Genomic DNA, 22,757 nt, shown 5'->3' on the forward strand with positions numbered 1-22,757 from the left:
ATAATATTTCGTGTTTGTCCTACTTAGATGGCAGAGGATTTGAAATGAAATGCATGACAAATGAGCAACGTTACTATGGAAACAGCGTTTGCCCAATGTTATCTGAAATGCCATTGAATAATTGATTTTCTAAATCTTAAATCAATTCTCCTACTGAAGTGTGTCCCCGTTTAGAGGTTAAATACACTGCTGGCCCGGGGGGTGGGGGGATGGGGGGGTGGTGTTTGCTGCTGAGCGATATCATCCACCACAGAGAGATGTTGTTGCTGGTTCAGAAGTCCAGGTTTCGGGAGATAGAGAGACTGCAGAACCTGCAATGTCTACATTCCCGTCGAGAAATACAGAAGGAAAAAGGGCTCCTTGTTGAAAGCATTTAGTGCACATGGCAGTTTTTACCTTGCAGCCCTGCCCCAAGGGTACTAACCCTAACCCTAACCCTAGCCCCAACCTTTACCTTAACCGTAACCCTAACTCTAACTCCTAACTCCTAACTCCTAACCCCAACTCTTACCCCAAGGGAACTAACCATAACCCTAATCCTAACCTCTAACCTCTAACCCCTACCCTCTAACCATAACCCTAACCCTAATTTACAGTTGTAACCCAAGCTCCTGGAATGAGGGAACATCTTGGCTCCACAAGATATCAGGGATGGAGCTCAGTCAAAGTGAGCGTTGGCCTTAGATCTCCTCACCCCCACAGGTTAGAACTTTGCCTTTCCATCAAGGCTCTGGCTCTTTTTTAGGGTCCCTGCCAACCTTCCATGTTCCCTCAAGGCTAGATATAAATGACGGCCTGTGCATGTTTGCATCTTATGGATGAGCATCCTGGGGTGGGTGTGTGTGCACGTGTGCGTGTGTGTGTGTGTGTGTGTGTGAGAGAGAGAGAGAGAAAGAGAGAGAGAGAGAGATCAGTTAAATTCTGTAGAAACATGAAGGACCCTGAAAAGGTGCTGAGGGACACGAGGACGACGGGACGAGTCGCTTCTCCATCATTCCAGCTGTGGGCCTCCCGAGTGGAGCAGGAGAAGAGCTCCTGGCTCTCCGCTGCACCACCTTGCTGGACCCCTCCCACGCCGACTTCTCCACATCAGTGGCGGCAAAAGCTCACGCTGCACTTCACGCTGTCAAGAGACACGGGGATCTCTGCCTTGTGCTTTAGGAAACATGAACATCTCCTTTGCGCTCAGTGCTGGCTGCCCTCCGTGACACTGCTGCCTTCTCTCTGCTTGTTGGCTCCCAGCGTAGAAGGTGAACTGAACCCCTGTGGCAGCGTGAACAAAACCTTGTAAACTGTGCATACATTTCAGTGTAAATATACAGCAGTGTAATGACCTACATCCACATATATCGGTATCACAAACTACCTACATAATTATATATTTATTTATTTGTTTAGACTTCCCCCTGTGCGTGTGTGTGTGTGTGCGTATATATTGCTGCTTGAAAATATGTGACCCCAACAGGGTGGTCATTGTTCTTGTATAAAATACCACAGTTAACATATAAAATCTAAACCTTGAACTTATTTAAATAAATGACCATGATTTACACCGCTGACTCTACTTACCTACTGGGTTTAACCAGTTCAACTTGGGCTTCACTCATTTTGACACCTGCACTACTTGTGTGTTTCTACCACACGCAAAATTTCCTCCAAAGCAACATACGGAATTGATCATTACACACCCGTTGTCACATGAGAAACACCGATTCTTATTAAATACCCATTTTGTGGTAAAAGTAACTTTCACATACTTCAAGCAGAACTGTATATGTATATGTATATTTCCTCCCCACAGGTTTGATGTTCTAGTACTTCTGTACTGTTTGATGCCAATCAAAATGATTCTGAGACAAAACAGACACAGCTGCACATTGATTAAATTAATATCCTATATGGCAATTTCAACAGCACAGATGAAAGTCGTTCAGTTTTGTTTCACCATTGGTTTACCGTCAATATTCAGTGTATAATTGAGAATAGAAATCAAATTTGTTTTGATATACACTGGCGTAGTATTGCAGTAAACAGTGATTATGCACATCTGGTGTAAATGCACAGTGCTTGTAGTGTTTATGTGACAAACAATGACATGGCTCATGCTTTTCTAATGGCACATAATCCTTCGTAAGGTTTGGGGAAGGGGGGGGGGGGGGGGGGTCCAAACTGATTAATCCGAAATGTCTTTTTAGTTCACGTCTAATGTGCCGGATACCCCACAGCAGTGTCCCGGCCACTGTACGCAGGTGTCACCTCCTGTATGTGGTCATTAAGTTGGCACCCTGGGAACAGGCAGCCCATCGATCAGGCTGTTGGACAGTAATTGACCTTCATCTCTTACAGGCCATGATGAGGTTGGGGGCAGCAAGAGGACCAGGAGGAGGAGGGGGAGGAGGAAGAGGAGGAGAGAGTCTGAGACAGTGAGTGACAAGCGATGTTGCGGTTGCCATGACAAAATGTGGATTAATGATGATGTTTGGATGGTTCCAGAGGTTTAGAGTATAGAACGCAGGGGGCACGGAAGAGCAGGACCAGTTGAGGTGTGTAAGGAGCTCCAACTTCACGTGTCTCCCCAGTCAAGAGAAAAAACAACTAATGAAATTCAAAGGGGAAGAATAAAATCAATCAATCAATCAATCAATCAGTAAGACCGCACAATATATTTAAGGGACAGCACAGTTAGAGTTACATGTACATGTATTAATTTAACAGACACTTTTATCCAAAGTGACGAACATCTCATAGAAAATACTATGTGTTCATTACATTAGGAGAAAAAGAGACAGTTAGATGCAGACGTGTGATTCTTAAGAGCAGTTTGTTTCTTTCCACCATATGAACCAACGTTCGTCACACGAGTAGCTGCATAAAACTTTATCAAAATATCAATGATTCCTGATCACCTTCCTAGTAATTCATTTTTTTTTTAGATAAATTTAAACATTACATTACAGGAGTAGCTGTGTAAAGGTTTGTCCGGCATCATCTTCAAGCTATGGAGCATGAACATTTACACCTTACATGAACTTAAGAGATGATGGGCGAAGTGAGTCTGGAAGAGGTGAGTTTTAAGACCCTTTTTAAATGTGGACAGATTTTCAGCAGTTCTGAGTCAGACGGTCATTCCATCTCAACGGAGCCAGAACCGAGAACCTCTGTGCTTTACCTTTCGTGTGTGGGACCACCAAGCGGGCAGATGTGGAAGAGCGTAGCAGTCTGGTTGAGGTGTAGCAGTTGATCAAGTCTTCTAGATATCTGGGAGCAGTTGGACAGTAATTGACAGAATTGATGTATTTTTAGACAATAACCAGGGTCTTCAATTAAATCCAGGCAGCTATAAGAAGTCAGTGCAGAGAAACGAGTAGAGGAGATACATGGGAACGCTTCGGCAAGTCACACACAACTTGTATCTTTCTGTATCGGCTGTAGAGGTTTGATGGCAGTAGCAGGAAGGCCACGCAAGAGAGAGTTGCAGTATCCAGACGGGATGTCGCCATGGCTTGGACTGTTCTCTTTGACCTTCTGTTTTGCATCCCCAGAAGGCATCAAATTGTGGTTATTTTGCTGAAAATCACATATCAGATCATATTGCCATGTACATATAAAGATATTACGCAGACTGAACCGAGGAGGATGAGCCAGCTTGTACACGTGACCAGTACCACATCTCACAGTGGAAGGTGATGTAAATTAGTGATGTCATCAGTCATGTGATCAGATGAGTGCGGTCACTGATGAAGTCTGATACCTGACAGTGATATAACATGATATACAATCAGTGATGTGGCCTGATTTGTGGTGTCATATGATGTATGTGTGATCACCGATGGAAGTCAGTCCCCGAGTATGAACATCTGCACTTCAGTGATCAGTACCACATCTCACAGTGCACAGCGATTAAAAGGATCCATTTTCAGTTTTGTGGTATGATCTCATGTGTCTGATGCCATGGTCGATGTGATCTGACATGTGATCAGAGATATGATTAGTTCAGAACTGTGGTCTGAAATGTGGTCAGATGTGTGCGATCAGTGATGTGCCCTGGTATGTGAGCAGTTATGATATTTGATCAGTGATGTGGCCTGTTTTGTGATTAGTGATGTGATGTGTAACCAGTGATGAGCTTTGTCTTGTGAGCTGATTTTTGCTAATGATTTCACCGAACTGGGCTCATGTTCTCTCATATGTGATCAGCAATGCGATCAATGATGGGATCTACTGTCTGTGCTGTGGAAGTTCCTGTCACCAAGACAAATTCCTTGTATGTGTGAACATACTTGGCAATAAAGCTCGTTCTGATTCTGATTCTGATTCTGATTCTGATCTATGTGTGATCAGTGATACGATCTGATTCGTGATCAGTGATGTTAGTGTCGGTCCTGTGACTTTATTTCTTAACAAAGCAACAAATTTATGACATTGAAATCTCATTATATCGCAGCTCCTTCTCCCCACAGTCCATTCAGTTCTTCATCAAATGTGATTATTTCTTATTACGGAACAGTAACGAGATCTCTGATGCGGGGCGTTTTAATTGCTGGAATGTGGTTATGAGAAACTGACAATGTGGGTATAAAGTGACTCACAGGTCCCCGGGGGGTCTGCGCGCACTCGGACTAAACAGGTGTTAGTTTTGATCATCCGTTCATCTCTTCATTTTCAGCTCTTGTTCGGAGCTCCTCTCCACCCGGATGGGTGTGGTTAAGGAGCACTCTGTATTTCATGGGGTTTGAGCTGTCAGTGGGGTCCGCGTGCGCAGTGTCACCTTCTCTCGGATCTGGGAGAAATAAACATCATGAGATCTTTGTTGGCAAAAGTGACGGCATCGAAATGGGGGATGGATGGATGGATGGATGGATGGATGGAGAGATGGAGAGATGGGTGTATAATAATCATAAATTGTTGTGCAAAGAAGACTCTCCAGACTACGAAAACGTAGCTTCCAAAGCCAACCTCAATCTCAAACCCGGACTCAAAACCAAACGTATAAAACACCACAGTAAAAATCGTCCGAATGCAAATGCGGATCCTGCGGTTTAACCTCCTGCAGGACAAACGCGCGTGTGAATGGACCGTGAATGGACCGCAAAACCCGGGCGTGGGGGGGGGGCTTATCTCGCGCTCTACCATGCCCACGAGGTGGAACCCTTGAATTGTGGATGCGCATTCACGCGCTTCGCGTGCGTGCGCGCTTGTGTGCGTGGGTTTCGGGGGGGGCGTCGGACGTGGGCGGCGGAGGACTCGCTTCATGTTACCAAGAGGAAGAAGAAAAGGGAGAACAGCAAGTTCGCAGGAGGGGGAGGGAGTCTCCCACGCAAGCAAGCAAGCTTATCTGAGCAGCTCCTTCCCGCTCTCCTTGCGTGGAGTTGCGTGACACAGCGATCCGTGCAGGACGTGTTCAGCCCGCAACCTGGAAGCGCCAACTTTTGCAGGAGCTCGAGGATCGGGAGGATGGTGCGAGCAGCACAGGGATGGGAGGACATGTAACGGGGACTGCACACCTCTGGTGATCCGAGTGTGGAGTGGAGGAGTCCCGGAGATCCACCTTTCCACGCGCGAGAACGATCCGCCACCAGCGTTCAGATTCACAGGTGTTCAGTTCTGCTAAGGGCTGTGTTGGGTGTTCAGCTCAACGGAGGGTTCGGGTCCACTGAGAGGCTGCGTCGGATCTGTAGGTGTTCGGGTCCACGGAGGTGTTGCGTTGGGTCTGAAGGTGTTCAGGTTCAACGGTGGGTTGCGCTGGGTGTTCAGATACCCAGAAGGGCTGTGTTGGGTGTGTAGGTGTTCAGTTGTACTAGGCGGCTGTGTTGGTGTTCGGGTCCTCAGAGGGGTTGCGTTCAGTGTGTAGGTGCTCCGAAGAGGCGCGTGCAGTCGCGGTGCTGCGCGCGACGCGGAGCGCAGCGGATCTCCACCTCCTTCCTTCCATCATCCTTCCTCCCGCGACGTGCGTCCGGCGTCCGTGTCCATCACAGGGAGCTCGCAGAGAAGGACGTTTGAAAACCCGGGTTGACAGCCCCCAGGAGAAGGAGACATCGCGGAAGGTGAGGTGTTACAGACTGCGGCGCCTAGTATCACACAACCCCCCCCCCCTCCCCTCCACACACGCACGCACGCACAAATTGCACGAGGCTGGCAAATTGAATTGTGTTTATGAACTCGGACCGCAGCGACGTCTCCTCGCCGTGGCTCAGAGCAGTAAACACACACGCACGCACGCACACGCACACACACACACACACGAGTCCATGCGGCGTCACGTTGGCTGGATTTGCGGAGGGGATCGTGGGCCGGGTCTCGTGCGCGCGTTTCCCACCCGCGTCCTTCGGGTTTTCATATTAAAGTGGATTTAATGTCGTTTTAGCTGCGCACGTTGCAGGCTGTTCTGTCCTCCTCCCGTGTCCCTCCGCTGCGGTCTTCAGGGACCAGAGGTGCGTTCTGCTCCGGGGGTTGGGCTGGGGGGGTGGGTTCAGTCAAAGCAGTGATTTCAGGTGGAAAAGTTGCCCAAGTGTCCGTCACTGCGGCGCTTTCGGCACCACGGAGAGCGCCCGACGCGCCGCGCACACTGCCACGCGCACCCACGAACACACACACACACACACACACACACACACACGTCACAGAGCCCGGTATGTCCGAGTCGGAGACCTGTCCCCCCATCAGAGGGACAATCCGCCAAAGTGCTCAGAGGACAACGGGAACGTCTGCGCAGAGGACAATGGGGGTAAAACCATAACAATAATTTGTGTCCATTTCGCATTTCCGTGAGGCGGCGACCGAGCAGATCATTTCTGCAAGCTCGAGCCACGTTTAATCTGCATATCTGGGCGGGGGGGATGTTTTGCGCTCTGGTTTTCTCCCTCGCTGGGCGCATCGCTGCGTCCTCCCGGAGAGAGGACTCTCGCCCACGGCTTTTCGTCGCGCCGCGCGTCCCCAGTGGACGGATTTCTGTGACACGTTGCCGAGGAGATGGATGTTAGTGACATGTGAAGGTGCGGCGAGGACTGGAAAGAGGCGCGAGCGGAAGGCGAGACGCGCAGGTCTGGGCGGCCGCTCGCGGAGGGGCTCGATGCTGGGGCTCGATGCTGGGGCTCCGACACCAACACGGCGTGGGATGGGGTGGCGCTCAGCGCCCGGACATCCGCCTGTAATATCAAGCATGAGAAACAGAATTATCAACACGAACATCTGAAATGGGGGACAAACACATTTACTGTAAGGAGGTGCTGGTTGCAGCGCTTTGCGGAATCAGTGAAACACGGACCGTTACCTTGTTGAAAATACCACAACTTCCCCTTCAGCGCAATGAATCGCTTTATTTTGCACAGAAATATTTGGCAATAATTCGCAACACGTTCAATAGCTCGAGGCGATACTGAAACGTGGTGTTTGTTGTCGTCCAAGTGATGCTGCAGTTGGTGAGGAAGCGCAGCTCTTCAGTGCTCGGAACACTTTGAATGGAAGATGTGTGGAAACAGGTCGTTTCTGGGGCCTCTAGAAACTTCTCGAGTCCGCGCAGCTTCACCCTCCATCCCCAAAAACGTCCTCACCGAGTCCCGTTGTGTTGCCCAAATTGTCTTGAAGTTCAATGGGATTCATGCTCAAATTCTGCACGAGCACCAGACACACTTCTAATGCTCTGTGCTGTGATGTTGAACTCGGTTCTGGTTATTTGCAGGACTTAAAATGTTGTAACCGTACTAAAGAAATAATTTCCTGCAATTCATTAATTCAAAGACATGTATGAGACTCATTCTAAAGTTAATGACGATGCTTCGAGATGATTTTAATCGTTGAGTTAATGCTTCTAACGGTTTCTTTTCCTTATCTTGATCCAAGGTTATGACGGCAGCGATCACCTACACCTTTTCAGGAAGCCGTTACCTTGGAGACAACATCACTTCATTATGCTTGGTGCGGAAATGGCAGGCAAATGAACGCTTTGGGCTGTCTCAAGTGGAGTAGAAGGCTTCAGAGCTTTTCCCCCCAAACACTTCATCTCTGCGTCTTCAGTTATGAGCTGCCGTAGAGTGTAAGGGAGGGTTTTCCGTGGTGTCTCCCAAAATGAGCTTCTGGATGCTGCTCGTGTTTCTGGCTGGGATCGTGAACCTGGACCTACAGGTGGATGCCCAGTCCAACGAGAGACGGGTGGTGGCCCACATGCCTGGTGACATCATCATCGGGGCTCTGTTCTCCGTGCACCACCAGCCCCCGGCGGACAAAGTGCACGAGCGAAAGTGCGGGGCGGTGCGGGAGCAGTACGGCATCCAGCGGGTCGAGGCCATGTTGCACACGCTGGACCGTATCAACGCCGACAGCAAGATCCTGCCCAACATCAGCCTGGGCTGCGAGATCCGCGACTCCTGTTGGCACTCGGCCGTAGCCCTGGAGCAGAGCATCGAGTTCATCCGTGACTCCCTGGTCTCCTCCGAGGAAGAGGAGGGCATGGCCCGCTGCTCGGAGAGCGGCACCACGCCCACGCGGGGCAAGAAGCCCATCGTGGGAGTGATCGGGCCCGGCTCCAGCTCGGTGGCCATCCAGGTGCAGAACCTGCTGCAGCTCTTCAACATCCCTCAGATCGCCTATTCGGCCACCAGCATGGACCTCAGCGACAAGTCCCTGTACAAGTACTTCATGAGGGTGGTCCCGTCGGACGCCCAGCAGGCCCGCGCCATGGTGGACATCGTCAAGCGCTACAACTGGAGCTACGTGTCAGCCATCCACACCGAAGGTAAGCCAAGCCATCTCCTGCCCGTCGTGGTGTGCGCCACGGCTGGTGTGCGCCACGGCTGGTCTGCACTCGGGCTCCTCGTGCGCACGGTTCCCCGGCACCTCTTGTGGGCCAGACCGTCATTCTGCTGGCAAGCGCCACCTAACATTCATCTGCGTGCTTTTCCTGTGTGGTTATGAGCCCAAAGGCAATCTTTCACATTCTGCTTAATCATGTAACTGCTAGCAGGTTGTCACAAAAGAACCGGTAAAAAAAAGCAGACTGTCACTGTTATGCTAAGATTAATATCCTGATTGAATTATTAATGACAGAAGAGAAGTAAAAATATCTTCCTGTGATGAACCTAAAAATGTCCTAACATCCTCTCTCCATTTAGGTTCTACTCAGGGTACCATTTCTGCTGGGTGGGCTTTTTTTGGAATGATTAATACTGTAGCGAAGAATAGGTTATTAAGTTGTCTCGATGTAGGTGCGACGCCGCGGTTCAGAACAATGATACTTTCTGGATGCGCGTCTCAGAACCCAAGTAGTAAATCCTAGTAATTTCAGGGTTGTTTCTGATCTTCTTGTTCCGTGTCAACGCAGCACTTTCGCTGGTCTGCGTTCAGGATGGATTGCGCCAGAATCTGGTATGATCTTCCATTTGGGGGAGTGGGCAGGGTAAGAGGTGGGGGTCTTATCAAAGGAAGAGTATGGAGGAGTATGTAATAGGCTCCGCCCATATGCTGAAACTGCTCCCAATTATAGAGCCTTTAACCGGAGACACCACCTGACTGCTTCATCTTAAATAGAATTAATGAGAAGAAGAAACAGCATTCGGTATCAAAAAATATGCTGCCATATGTTCTATACTGTAAAAAAAAAACAAAACCAAGGAACAAAAATAAACAAAAGTATACAACAGCTCTCTGTTACCTGTTAGAGTAAACTTTACACCTCTTGCAGCTGAGTGTTTAAGTCTTCAATGGCCTCTTCGTGTTTTGTAAAATGTCCCGAATGTTCGCTAGAGGTGAGTGAGTGATGCTGAGGGGACTTCGAGAGGTCTACTCTGGATCATCTCTCCAGGTTGTCTTCTGCAACTGTGGTGTCTCACAATGAGCATAAGCAGGTTTCCGCATGCAGATCTACAGCACTTTCCTTCGCCTCAGTCCTCCTGTCTGGAGCTGTGATCTGGGATCAGGGCTCGGTGCCACACGGCGATGCCGTCCAGCGGGAACGAGCGAGAAGAAATGCGCAGCACAACTTGCAGACGCTCTCCTCAGTCTGGGTTTCCGAGTGGTTATCATCGCCTGAGCCTGAGGGTTTAACCTTGAACATTTCAAGGTCATCAGCTTTCTGCCGCTCTCCTCTCTTTGTGTTGGGCGCTGTTCCCGAAACCCTTAGAGCTGGCGAGAGAAGCAAAAGGGCCCAGAGCGGAGCATACTCTCCTTAAGACATTCAAGGACGAAAAAGAACACACGGTGATGTCGCGTGCTGCGTGAATTGATAAATTATGCATACGGGAGATCTATGTCTGCCTTTAATCTGTGCAAATTAGCTGTGCTGTGCTGCTATGGGAATAGTCTGAATGAGTCTTCTAATAGTGAGGTCTTTACCTAACATCACCAAAACAGTAATATGGCGACGCATGGTAAAATATGCTCATTTGAGCAACAGTGAGGTATTCGCACTAAGAATAATAGTTTATTATTGCCTGTGCTTTGATGATCAGCGACAAAGCGACATGTTTTGCAAAGGAGCCCAAGTTCACTTGGAGGCTTTGTGCTTCGCAGAAAATTCAGTGACTGAAACACACGGGTAGAAATGATGAATGGATGTTGTTTCTGCCTTAGAGACTTTTTCTTAGTCTTCGCTGGAGGACAGTAACATCTGGCACAGTAACTCGTGCTATAAATTCATATTCTGGACACTTGATTCGTTGGTCAAGATTTGGGGCAGGTAATGAATATTATTTTGTCACTGTAATACTGTTACTCAAAGAAACACCGACCGTTCCGATGGAGAGCAGGAGGGCTTTCAGCTAATGGAGACACACACACACACACACACACATTTTCAGAACCGCTTGTCCCTTACGGGGTCACGGGGAACCGGAGCCTACCCGGCAACACAGGGCGTAAGGCCGGAGAGGGAAGGGGACACACCCAGGACGGGACACCAGTCCGTCACAAGGCACCCCAAGCGGGACTTGAACCCCAGACCCACTGGAGAGCAGGACTGTGGTCCAACCCATTGCGCCACCGCACCCCCTGGCTAATGGAGACAAGTACTAGCAAATTAAATTTAACAGAACAAACTTCTGCTATATCTGCAACCCGAGCCGTATCATGTACAGGTGCACATCGGTTCTATCCCTGGAAACATTCCCTGCCATCATGGTGCGACTGCACAGCACACACTTATTTAGCTCTTAACAAGCCGGTGGACACAGTCATTATTTTTCCTTAAACTCAACATTTTCTAACAGCTCTTATGAACACACACACACACACACACACACACACACACACACACACACACACACACACACACACACACACACACACATTTTCAGAACCGCTTGTCCCATACGGGGTCACAGGGAACCGGAGCCTACCCAGCAACACAGGGCGTAAGGCTGGAGGGAGAGGGGACACACCCAGGAGAGGACGCCAGTCCGTCGCAAGGCACCCCAAGGGGGACTTGAACCCCAGACCCACTGGAGAGCAGGACTGTGGTCCAACCCATTGCGCCACTGCACCCCCTCTTATGAACATTGAGGTGAATTTGAGGACAATGTCTGGCTTCTTATAAAAAATAATCAGAAGGAATCAGATAATGATTATTATTATCAAGATCTTTTACATGAACTTTACAGTGATTTACCCATTTATACAGCAGTATTATTACTGTATCAGTTGAGGGTACTAGACCAGGAGGTGAGACTTAAACTTCAATTGCAAGGTGATGCTCAAACCACTACACCCCCTGCTGCCCCGAAAATGAGCTAAAGTAGGACTGCTGGCCTGATCTCCTTGTCTTCCCCTCTGCAATCTGTCATGTAAAACCAAAAGTAGACAAACAACAAATATACTGTACCTGCCCACTAACAAAGTATTTGCTGCTGTTTCAAGGTTGAGCAAGTAGTTATAAAACCGGTAGTGATGTTAAAAAGCTTAATTTTGGAAGCTCTGCTTCTTCACACCTTAATAATAGTCTCTGGGGGGGGGGCAGTGTAGTGTCACTAAGGAATGTTTTACCTTACATTCTTTTGTTTTGATTGCAGCTAAGGCTTTATTTACAATGACGGCACTGTTGCCATGGTAATGGAGAGATTATTGCTCTAGATTTAACAAGAAAAGAACCAAACTGACCACTAGTGACGGATTAAAACTGTTTGAGTTTGAGACACCCTGTCACAATTAAAACGAGCCCTAGTTGTGCTGTGAAAGTGAAATGAACAGGTAATGGGGAAAATGTCCTTGTACCGAATAAAATGCCCGTTGTACGAAACAGAGGTGCGGATGATCCTCCAGTTACCACAGATACGATTTACAATACTTCGATTTACGATGGTCGGCTATCTAACGCAGACCACTAGTGCTGTACAGCAGCGTCGGGTGGTTGCGCTTGTACAAGGAACCATATTTTACCATGTTTCTTATTGCTTCAGTCAGTGTGTCCATCAGTGACCTGTTTTATTCAGAAAATGTTGTTTTATTTACAGAACATTTGGCGTGTGACTGCACTCAAGTTGCTTTTTCTTTACACTGGTAAAAGCGGAGACGTATCATAGTGTTCTGGTCATGCAGGGAAAAAGATTTACACATGAAAGTTAAAATGCAATTATTCTGTACTGTGTTTATATTCTTATTTATCAGTATTATTTTATCATGTATAATGTGAAATGAGTGAAAAATACAATAAAGGCCTATTATACAACGTAGAAATTATAGTTTATATATATATAGCTATCCTTACGGTTTTAAAATATAACGAGATTTTCCACTTACAGCGAAGTGGACTTAGGTTCGTCGGAACGGAACCCTTAACATTTAAAACATTCTCATTCGCCACTGTTGCATTTTAGCGACGCTACTGTACTCCACTGTCCATATATGTTGAGTGAGGGGGCGCGCGTCACCCACATGCCCCCACGAGGAAAAAAAAAAAAAAAAAACCTGTTTGCCGCTTCCGACTTCTACGTTTTGGCGGGAAAAGGGAAAGATGTGAAGAATTTAAAAAAAAAAAAAAAAGAAAAAAATTATTTATTTTTTACTATAAACCGTGGAGCGCGCAGGCGGTCAGTGGATCGCATTAAGTGGTCAGTTACTTGGCCTTTTTTGTCGGCGCGGCGCGCGCCATAAGCTCGCGCCACCCTGTCGCCGCCGAGTCATCGATCAAGTGAAGGGCGAATTAGCGCCGCGGTAATTTTATTAGGGGCCGCGTGCGGCCTCAGGTGCGAGGGGGCGGGTGGGGGACGGGACGGACGGTGACGCTCACCATTCCTTTTCATTATGCGGTAATTATAAGTGACAGTCATCATTTAGCCAAATACTCAACAAAGTTTACGAACAGGACAAAAAGAGGCCCCTTTTCCGTGAAGATAAAATATGCAAATACTGAACGCCTCATTTGCCTGTTATCGCAAACCGGGTCATGATTAACATTCCGGCGACTTAATGGGGAGAGGCTGCGGGACGTTTCGGGCGCGCGCGTGTGCGCCTCGTGCTTTCTGTAGGGCGTCTCGTGGAGCGGCGGCAGTGGCTTCAGGCTTGGACAACGCACGCACGCACGCACGCACGCACAGCAAGATCACTGCACAGTCACCAGTCACCCCAACTTCATTTCATTAAGTGGAGAAACACGCATTGCTCACACAACCGAGTTGATTAATTTCTTCAAAAATCACCGTTAGAGAGAATCCTATTGTTGGGGGTGAAATTATCGTTATTGTTAATGAGAAAATAAATTATTGGTTCCCAGATGAAAACTGACTGTGATTTTTCTTTTGTCTTTAATGTTACATTTTCTCTTTTCGATGTATCTCTCTGCCTCCAGCACTTCCTTTTCAGCCTTCTTAGGAGACACTGTGACAGTTCACCTCATAGATGTTCATGTTATGAAGAACAGTGGCTTCACTACGGTTGGTGACACCCCCCCATGGGCCTCCTGCCTTACCAGACCGCACAGAATCATGTTTTTTTCTGCTAATGTTACCCATAAATCGTAATTCCCCTCTTATCACTGAATGTAATGGGAATAGTAGTGACATACACAACTAGCAAAATTAAAATTACACCTTTAAATTACAATATCACAGGCACAGCGTAAATGTATTTACATTTACATAGTTTCTCATGGTTAAAGTGAAAATTCAGTAAGAAAACAATAGAATTCGAAGCAAAAACGTTGAAGAACTACACACAAAATTATATTTGTTTTAACATTAGATAACGGTTCACAAATACTAATTACCACAATATTGTAGCTTAAACACCAGAAAATGCGGCAAAATCAGCGACTATAAAAACAGCTGCGGCGACGAAAACAAGAGCCCACGCTCCTAGCGCGTGGAGACGAAACCACGTGATCCGAAGCGTCACTGTAATTGTAATTGTAATTGTAATTGGGCAATAATGGGAGCTGTGAGCGGAGCGCATTGGAAGGTTCGAAAAGTCAATGAACACAGAGTTTTATCCTTGTTGGAATATTGATACATATAAACTGGGCTTTATTACGAACAATGTTTTTGTTCTTATAACTACAGACAGGGATGTTTTTATACAGAATAATACATTTCTGCTGGAACACTGCACAATATATTTTATAGACAGTCATTTTGGTGTCACCCCCTCTGATGGTGTCACCCGGTGCAGTCTGCACCCCCCAACACCCAAACCCCCCAGTCCCCCAGTGACACCACTGATGAAGAAAAAAGTTCACAAGATCACTGCTTGTGTCTTTCGCTCTGAAAAAACACACAGACTCTGCACTGACACCAGATGACCTTCATATGGTCATGAGGTTCAGGCTTCATTTACCCTAGTGGTCATTGTTTCCAGGAAAATGTAGCGGTTAATAGAGTAGACTTAGTCAGAAAGTAGCCAGACTGACATGACTGAAGGACAAAAACCTTTTGGGTTTGAGACACAAAGTCTGTGTCTCCGTCCCAAAATATCGGAGAAATCTCATTGTACAGAATATAATAACTGATGTGAAAGGTAAAAAGATGAAAATGCAGTTGTGTAGAATAAGATACCCGTTGTATGAAAAAATGGCATTTTTATAAGTTGTTGCAATGTTTTTGGTTTGTGACCCCATTAAATCGGGAAGAGTGTTCGGTATTAGATTGATTGGGTCTCCAGGTATGTGCTTAGTGTACTTTCCCTTTCCCTTTTGGGCAGCATGGTGGCACAGCAAGTAGTACTGTTGTCTTACAGCACCTGGGTGGTGCGAGAGGACATGGGTTCGGTCCCCGCTCACTCTGTGTGGAGTCTGCGTAGGTTTCCTCCGGGTGATCTGGTTTCCTCCCATGCTCCAAAGACATGCTGTTCAAGTTCCCCCGTAGTGTGTGTGTGTGTGTGTGTGTGCATGTGTGCGTGTGTGCATGTGTTCCACTGATGTATGGATGAGTGACCCGGTGTAAGCGGTGTATTCACTCTGGTGAATAAGGTGCGTGGGCTGATAACACTACATCCAGTTCATTGGAAGTTGCTTTGGAGAAAAATGTCTGATAAATAAATACATGTAATGTAAGAATGCCTGAAGGTTCTCACCTGCAGGCCCACCTCACTGGAGGTGACAGTGGGTTTGGGGAAAGCAGTGAATGTGGCAGCATCACTTAGTAGTTATGTTCACTGTGCATGTTTGGGATCTGGGAGTGGCTAGAGCTTTGCTTCAACTCTTCTCTTCTGATTTATTATTATTACTTTTTTATCCAAAACTCCAAGTTGTAGAGCCGTGTAAAGACATGATGAACACGAGCAGTAAGAGAACTCATGGCTGAGGTTGGATTCAAACCAACAACCCAGGAGCTGCAAGGCCCCGGTGGCACCAGCTACACGAAAACTTTGCCGCCACGAAGACGAGTGGAACGGCGCCGATGTTTTTCGCCGGTTATACAAAGCGTTCCGTGCTTTAAAGCGATATGTGAAAGCGATATGAAATAGCGCTGTGATTCTTATCCACATAAATAAAAATGGATCACATGTCTTTGTTACGGGAAATCGATAACCTGTGGCGTATCGTGTCAGAGATACATGTTACATTCTTCACAAACACCGCAGTGCAGACGAGAGGAGCCCAGCTGCCGGTTTGGATGAAATACTGAAACGTATCGATGACGCGTCTCCCAGAACCGTGTCAGTCGTGATGGATTATTTATGGTGATCCCACTCAGGGTCGGTCCCAGGTCGTCCACGCAGGAACGACGTCCACAGATGTGTCCAAACCCAGACCAGGAGGGCCGGGTTAAAAACCATGTATTATTAAACTGAGCTTTTTTTATTCATTTATACTTGTAATGGGATTCTTTCACAATGTGCAGGTCCACTGTCTTCCACACACACACACACACACACACACACGCATGTTAATAAGGTGGGATAAATGCAGCCGGCGGGTTACTGGTACGACCTCTCATCATAAGATCATTCTGACGCTTATGAAAATCGTGGCTGATGCGTGAACAATGGTGGGATTATCGAGGTGATTTCTCGTGTGTAATAATCCTTCATGTGTAATTCATGGTACATGAAATGGAAAACTGGTGTTTCTCTAGCAGGGCCGCTGCCGGGGTCACGCACCCCCAGGGGGTGGTTGAAGGGGGGTCGCTTCCTGGAGGAGGATGCCGATGACCCCCGGACCGCACCTAGCAGTTCACCGAATTCCAGCAGAAGTGCATTGACAAAGCGAAAGTATTGGAAAGTGGCTGCACTTAAAACACACTTTTATTGTACATCATTTTAAATTTAGAAACATATTTCAATGCGGCTTCACTTGAAGCACGTCACGAACACCTTTCTCGAACACGGCTATGTGATTCTGCATCTCTGGCTCTAATGTAATATTTATTTGGCAGATATCTTGTACCTCCAGGGTCCCCGAGGCTAAAAGCGAGTCAGACAGATGTGAGCTGTGGTTCGCGCTACCCTCGGTGGGGGGTCTTTTTTGAACGATCGAACATCCCAGGTCAGCAGAAGTGGCCCAGGGGTTGTTGCGAAGTGGATTAACTCGGCACAAGAGGCCTGATCGTATTACTTGGCGTATTTGATGAAAGTGCGATGAAACTGCGCTCCGGGAGAGGATTGGGGGTGGGGGGGGGGGGCGGGGGTGCGCTCTCCTCGGCCCCATGTTGCACTCTCGCTCCTGGCCTCCCGCACGTTGAAGAGCGGCTTCTCTGTGTCGGCCCTCGAGCGGCATGTCCCACGGGTCCGTCCCTGAACATCGCGGTTTGACCTCGGCCACCGGAGACTCCGCCGGTCTCGAGTTCACATCTCGAAAGGTTCATAATTGTGTAGCGTAATCAGTGTCGCTGCCAAATTAATACAAGGAGTACAGTGTGTTTACAGAACACAGGAACACTTGCGATTTACCGGTCTGTTATTCCCACTCTTTTTATTGCATTTCCTACAAGATGCTCCCCCCCTCCACGTATCGTGTACAGGTTCTCGTCTACCTGCTCTCCAGTTTCCTGAGGTGGTCCAGGTTGGACTGGCAGCATCCCGCTCTGCGGTTACAGCTCTGTTTCTGGGTGTTTGTGTCCGGTCGACTCGTCTCCTTGCTGTCATGTGGTGCAAATCAACAATATGTTGTGCCGTGCTTATATCTACATTTATTTATTTTCTACAAAACAGTATAGCATTAAGCTACTTAGAATGATTGACCCACACACACACACACACTTTCTGAACCGCTTGTCCCATACGGGGTCGCGGGGAGCCGGAGCCTAACCCAGCAACTCAGGGCACAAGGGTGGAGGGGGGAGGGGACACACCCAGGACGGGACGCCAGTCTGTTGCAAGGCACCCCAAGCAGGACTTGAACCCCAGACCCACCGGAAAGCAGGACCCTGGTCCAATCCACTGCATCACCACGCCCCCCATGAATGACTGACCCATTTATATTTATTAAATTACCTGGCACTTTTCTCCAAAGCAACTTACAATTATCTCCTCATTTTTCCAGCTGGGTAATTTTTCCTGCAGCAATTTAGGGTTAGTACCTTGTTCAGGGCTACTACAGTTGGCAGTGGGATTTGAACCTGTGATCCTTGGGGCCAAAAGCAGCAGCAGTAATAACTACGCTACCAGCTAAGCTCATGTTGCAGGGTATTTTTTATCGTTTCAGTTCCGGGTAAATATCTTGATCAAGGGTACTGCAGCAGGAGTGGGATTTGAACCACCGACCTCAAGGTTACAAGGTAACCCTAACCACTACTCCACCTACAGCCCTCATGGATCATTAGCCACACCAGGCAGCACACAGAGATCCCCTGGTCTGGGTGGGCTTTGACTCGCACCTGAGTAAACAGGTCCATTTTGACCAGTCGTGCGCCTCGTCTTTGGTGCTTCGAAACTCCCGGAGGTTCGGACTCGAGGAGTTAGGAATCCGACCCGTGTCCAAAGACGGCATCTGAGCAAATTCCATCAGTGGGGTTAATTGTGGTGATTCATGCAGTTTTCCTGGGTCCCTTCTCTGTTGCCATGGTAAATGGAGTGATGAGCAGATCTGCGGGGCGACGGGATTGTGGGTGAGTGAGAAAAGAGGAGTGAGGTTTGCTGCTTCGCAGTCATTGCAAGCGTCGGCTTTCAGCGCTGCACTTTGGCTCATCGGGTTCGTCATCCCCACACGTGACTGCGTGTAGGACAGGACACACACCACTGTAATGGCCAGCATCCTTCCCTATGAGTACTGCAATCATGAACATGACCCCTATGACACCCCCCACACACATCTATTCATTTAGGTGACACTTTTCTTACATTTACATTTATTCACTTAGCAGACGCTTTTCTCCTAAGCAACTTCCAATGAGCTCTATGTAGTGTTATCAGCCGGCACACCTTATTCACCGCGGTGACTTACACTGCTAGATACACTATTTACACTGGGTCACTCATCCATACATCAGTGGAACACACACTCTCTCTCTCTCTCTCTCTCTCTCTCTGTCACTCACACACTAGGGGTGAATCTGAACAGCATGTCTTTGGAGTGTGGGGGGAAACCAGAGTACCCAGAATAAACCCACACAGACACGGGGAGAACATGTAGACTCCACACAGACTGAGCGGGGATCGAACCCACGTCCTCTCGCTCCACTCAGGCGCTGTGAGACAGCAGTGGTACTCGTTGTGGCACTGTGCCGCATTTATAGAGTTGGATCATTTCTCCTCTATCAAGCACCTTCGTGCTGTTGGAGGGGATGGGATTTGAATCTATGACCTTCAGATGCACATCCGTGAACCTTTAAAGCTCTAGCCACCGCGTCAGTATTCGCATGTCGGTTATTGAGTCCAACGGCTTTTCTCCCTAATCTTTGTAAGAATCTCTCTTCTTATTATCTGCATATTACTGGCGCACACTGTCACCTTGCAATGAAAGCTTGTGGGTTCAAATCCCACCTCCTGTTGTAGGTTAAGGTACTCATCCTCAATTGACACAGTAAGGGTTACCTTGCTCTCTAAAGGGATAAATCAGTGTAAGTAGCTCAGTGTAACAACTGCTCACTGAAAGACACCTTGAAAAGCATCAGATAAATGAATAGTTAATAAATATGGGCCCCCCTGCACCTCATCATCATCATCATCACCAGGTTCAACCCTATATCTGTGCTGGCTTTCTGATCCCAGTGCTTCCAGACCCGCGCCGCTCCTCACTCATCCCTGTATCCCACACCGCTATTGTTCAAAGGTTCACGTTTAAATAAACGTCGAGTAGGCGGCTGCTTTTTGGGAAACGCTCCCTCCGCCTTTGAAGGAACTTCAACGGCGCGGTGAAACTCCCGTCTTTGCCGGAAGGCGTTTGTGTTTCGTCGGGGTGCCGTGCGAACGTGCTCGCCCTGCGCATTGTGCGAGAAGCGTGCTTTTCCCTGACCCGCAGCTTGCGCCGATCCGGGATCATGAGACTTGACCGAAGGAATCTCCAATAATCGCCAATAATCCCCAGCGGTGAGGTACGAGCCCGCTGCGGGAATACAGACGTGTGGCCGCAGAAGAACTCCGACGTTCTGCCGTCACGAGCGAGGAGCCGGACTCGGTGTTTCTTACATATGATCTCAGAGCCAGACTGCGGCCTTTATTACCTTGTAATTTCTTTATTTGTTATCGATTTTGCCGGATTGTAAAACACACGGAATCGTGGGATGTGAACGTGTGGTGACAAGGGGTCTGGGAGCTCGAGTCTGTATGAGCGAAGGAGCGACTCTGTGGCGACTGCGTGTGACGCTGGCCCTGCTGACATTAAGAAGGGGTGGGAGTTGGATGGTAGTGGGGGTGCGGCGCATCAGGGCTTCTCTGAAAGAAGCTTCCAGAAGCGTTACTGCACGTGGGGTGCGGCGAGCTGAGCCGAGGTGCGGAGGGAAGTGCTGGGAGCGTTAAGGCCGTTGCGATCTGAATGGGCCGAACCCGGAAATTGCCGTGGCGACGGGAGGATGGGGGCACGGCCGGGCGGGACGGCCGACGCCTCTGGGACCGGGGAGGAAGTGATGAATCACCGAGGCGCCGGGGCAGGGGCAGCCGGGTCCCGGCGCTCGGCGGAGCCGTTCGAACTCAGCGCTGCTGAGCTCTCCGCCGGTACGTGCGAAAAAATATCCTGTGCGATGCAGACATTGTGTGACCCACACACACACACATTTTCAGAACTGCTTGTCCCTGACGGGGTCACGGGGAACCGGAGCCTAACCTGGCAACACAGGGCGTAAGGCCGGAGGGGGAGGTGGACACACCCAGGACGGGACGCCAGTCCATCGCAAGGCACCCCAAGCGGGATTCGAACCCCAGACCCAGCGGAGAGCAGGACTGCAGTCCAACCCACTGCGCCACCACGCCCCCTACATTGTGTGACCCAAACTGCAGAAACACTTATGGTGGACAGACAGGTGGATGAATTCTGCTTTTCAAAGACTCTTTTAATTTATTCATTTTTCTGACACCTCTCTTATGTAACTATGTTGGATTTGTACCCTAAACTGCCAATTCATTGAAATAAACCACCATGTAACTCTAAGCACTACGCCACCTACTGCTGTAATACCTGCTTGTAAAGATACAAACAGCACCGGTATAAAATACATCTACGTGCATTTGTGTGTGTGTGTGTGTGTGTGTTCACATAAACGATGTAAGGTAACTAAATAAACGTAAACCTATCGTGCTGCTTGAAAGTGTGTGAACTCTACAGGGATGGTCATTATTCTTGTAAAAAATATTAGAATGAACTGATAAAATGTGCATCTTAAAATACACCTGTAAAATGAGAAAATGACCATGATTTACACCCCTGACTCTACTTACCTGCTTGGTTTAACCAACACAACTTGGGCTTCACTTATTTTTACGCCTGCACTACTTGCGTGTTTCTACTACACACGATTCCCTCTAAAGTAACATACGGAACTGATCATTACACACCTATATGTCACATGAGCAACACTGATCCTCATTAAATACCCATTCTGTGGTAAAACTAAGGGACACAAGCGGTTACCATACTTCCAAGCAGCACTGTAAATAGCTGTCCTTAATATCTGTGACAATTTCTCCTTTACCCTCCAGGTGTTTGGTGGACTAAAGGATGGATTTTACCCTGCTCGGGTACCCAGGTGTGCCGGTGGCCCCTTGCACGGTATCGTTTCTCTTTTTTCGCCGGCTTCGCCGTGGCCTTTCCCCGAGAGCCGGTCATCTCTCGTCACTTCGGTCGCTCCGGCTGCCCGCTTCTCGGAGAAGGAACGATACAAACGGACGCGATGATGCTTCTCCGTATCTCCGCCCGACGCCGTGCGGATGGAACGACATCTTTTTCTCATCTCGTTCGCCGAATCGACGGCGCCTCTTACGCGCAGCCCATTTGAGACCCCGGACGCTAATGGCACGATGCGATATTGATCGGCTTCATTAGTTTCAAACGTTTCGCTTTCTTACAAATTACAGCATATTACAATTGGGACAACAGTTTATTATGACTGCGGTTCATTACGATTCGCCGTGCTTACAACAATGTCTGTTATCAATACCTTTCTTCCGTAGTGCGTTTTATTTGTATAACTGAATAATAACGGAATAATACGTATTATTAATAACATTTCACTTTTATTTCGAATTACATAATTGTATAATCTCGTGTGCATTACAGGAATGATCTGAGAAATACCGTCCTGAGCCGCCCCGCAGTCTCCGTGCGTAGCTGTTTGGCATGCAGGCCGCGTCTGCGAGCGCTGCGCATGTTTAATGTGGCAGCGGATTGCTATTCCATCACTGCGCAAATGTAAGAGACTCCAGTAACCTCAAAATGAGAAAAAGACTGTTCGCCACGGACCGGAAAAGTGTCCGCAACATCATCGGCGTCGCTGGGGAATCCTGCAGGATTATTCGCTTACTCTCAGTAGGCATTTTGGTCTGTGCCGTACATGGTGGTGACGGGGCATCGTGTCGGTTCGCTGTGTGTTTTGTACGTGCACAAATGGCAGGCGAAAGGTGTTCTCCTCCTTCCCGACGGGCCCACCCCCCCAGCCGCCTGGGATGTCCTGCAGGAGCGTCGCGTTCGGGGGCTCCGCGATGTGTACCCGTGGCGCCGAAAGTAGGTCGCTCTGCTCCGGCTTTCAGATTACCTCCATCATCGCTCCGCATCGGCGCCCGGCGCGCATGTTTGGCCGCGTCTGCGCTGCCTGGATGTACGGCATGACCATCCCTCCCCCGGTTCGAGCGAAAGGAATCAGAGTCCCGGGCCCGGCAGGAAATGCCGCGTGTCCCCCTGGCCCCGGACTTTGGGTTGGCCATAAAACGGCTCTAGGGTGATTAGGTACTGCGAAACCTGGATGGATGTT

At 48.5% G+C, this 22,757-nt stretch overlaps 1 protein-coding gene across 1 annotated transcript in view; it reads left to right on the plus strand.

The window, feature by feature from the left end:
* The first annotated feature begins 5,875 nt into the window (after window positions 1-5,875).
* grm5b (glutamate receptor, metabotropic 5b) overlaps window positions 5,876-22,757 on the plus strand; it is a 73,018-nt gene continuing 56,136 nt past the window's right edge. The window contains exons 1-2 of the mRNA XM_029255643.1: window positions 5,876-6,044; window positions 7,840-8,731. Coding sequence (XP_029111476.1) covers window positions 8,065-8,731 — 667 coding nt within the window. The 5' untranslated portion in view covers window positions 5,876-6,044; window positions 7,840-8,064. The remainder of the gene's footprint in view (window positions 6,045-7,839; window positions 8,732-22,757) is intronic.

This window comes from Scleropages formosus, chromosome 10 (genome assembly GCF_900964775.1).
Source record: "Scleropages formosus chromosome 10, fSclFor1.1, whole genome shotgun sequence".
Lineage (NCBI taxonomy): Eukaryota > Metazoa > Chordata > Actinopteri > Osteoglossiformes > Osteoglossidae > Scleropages > Scleropages formosus.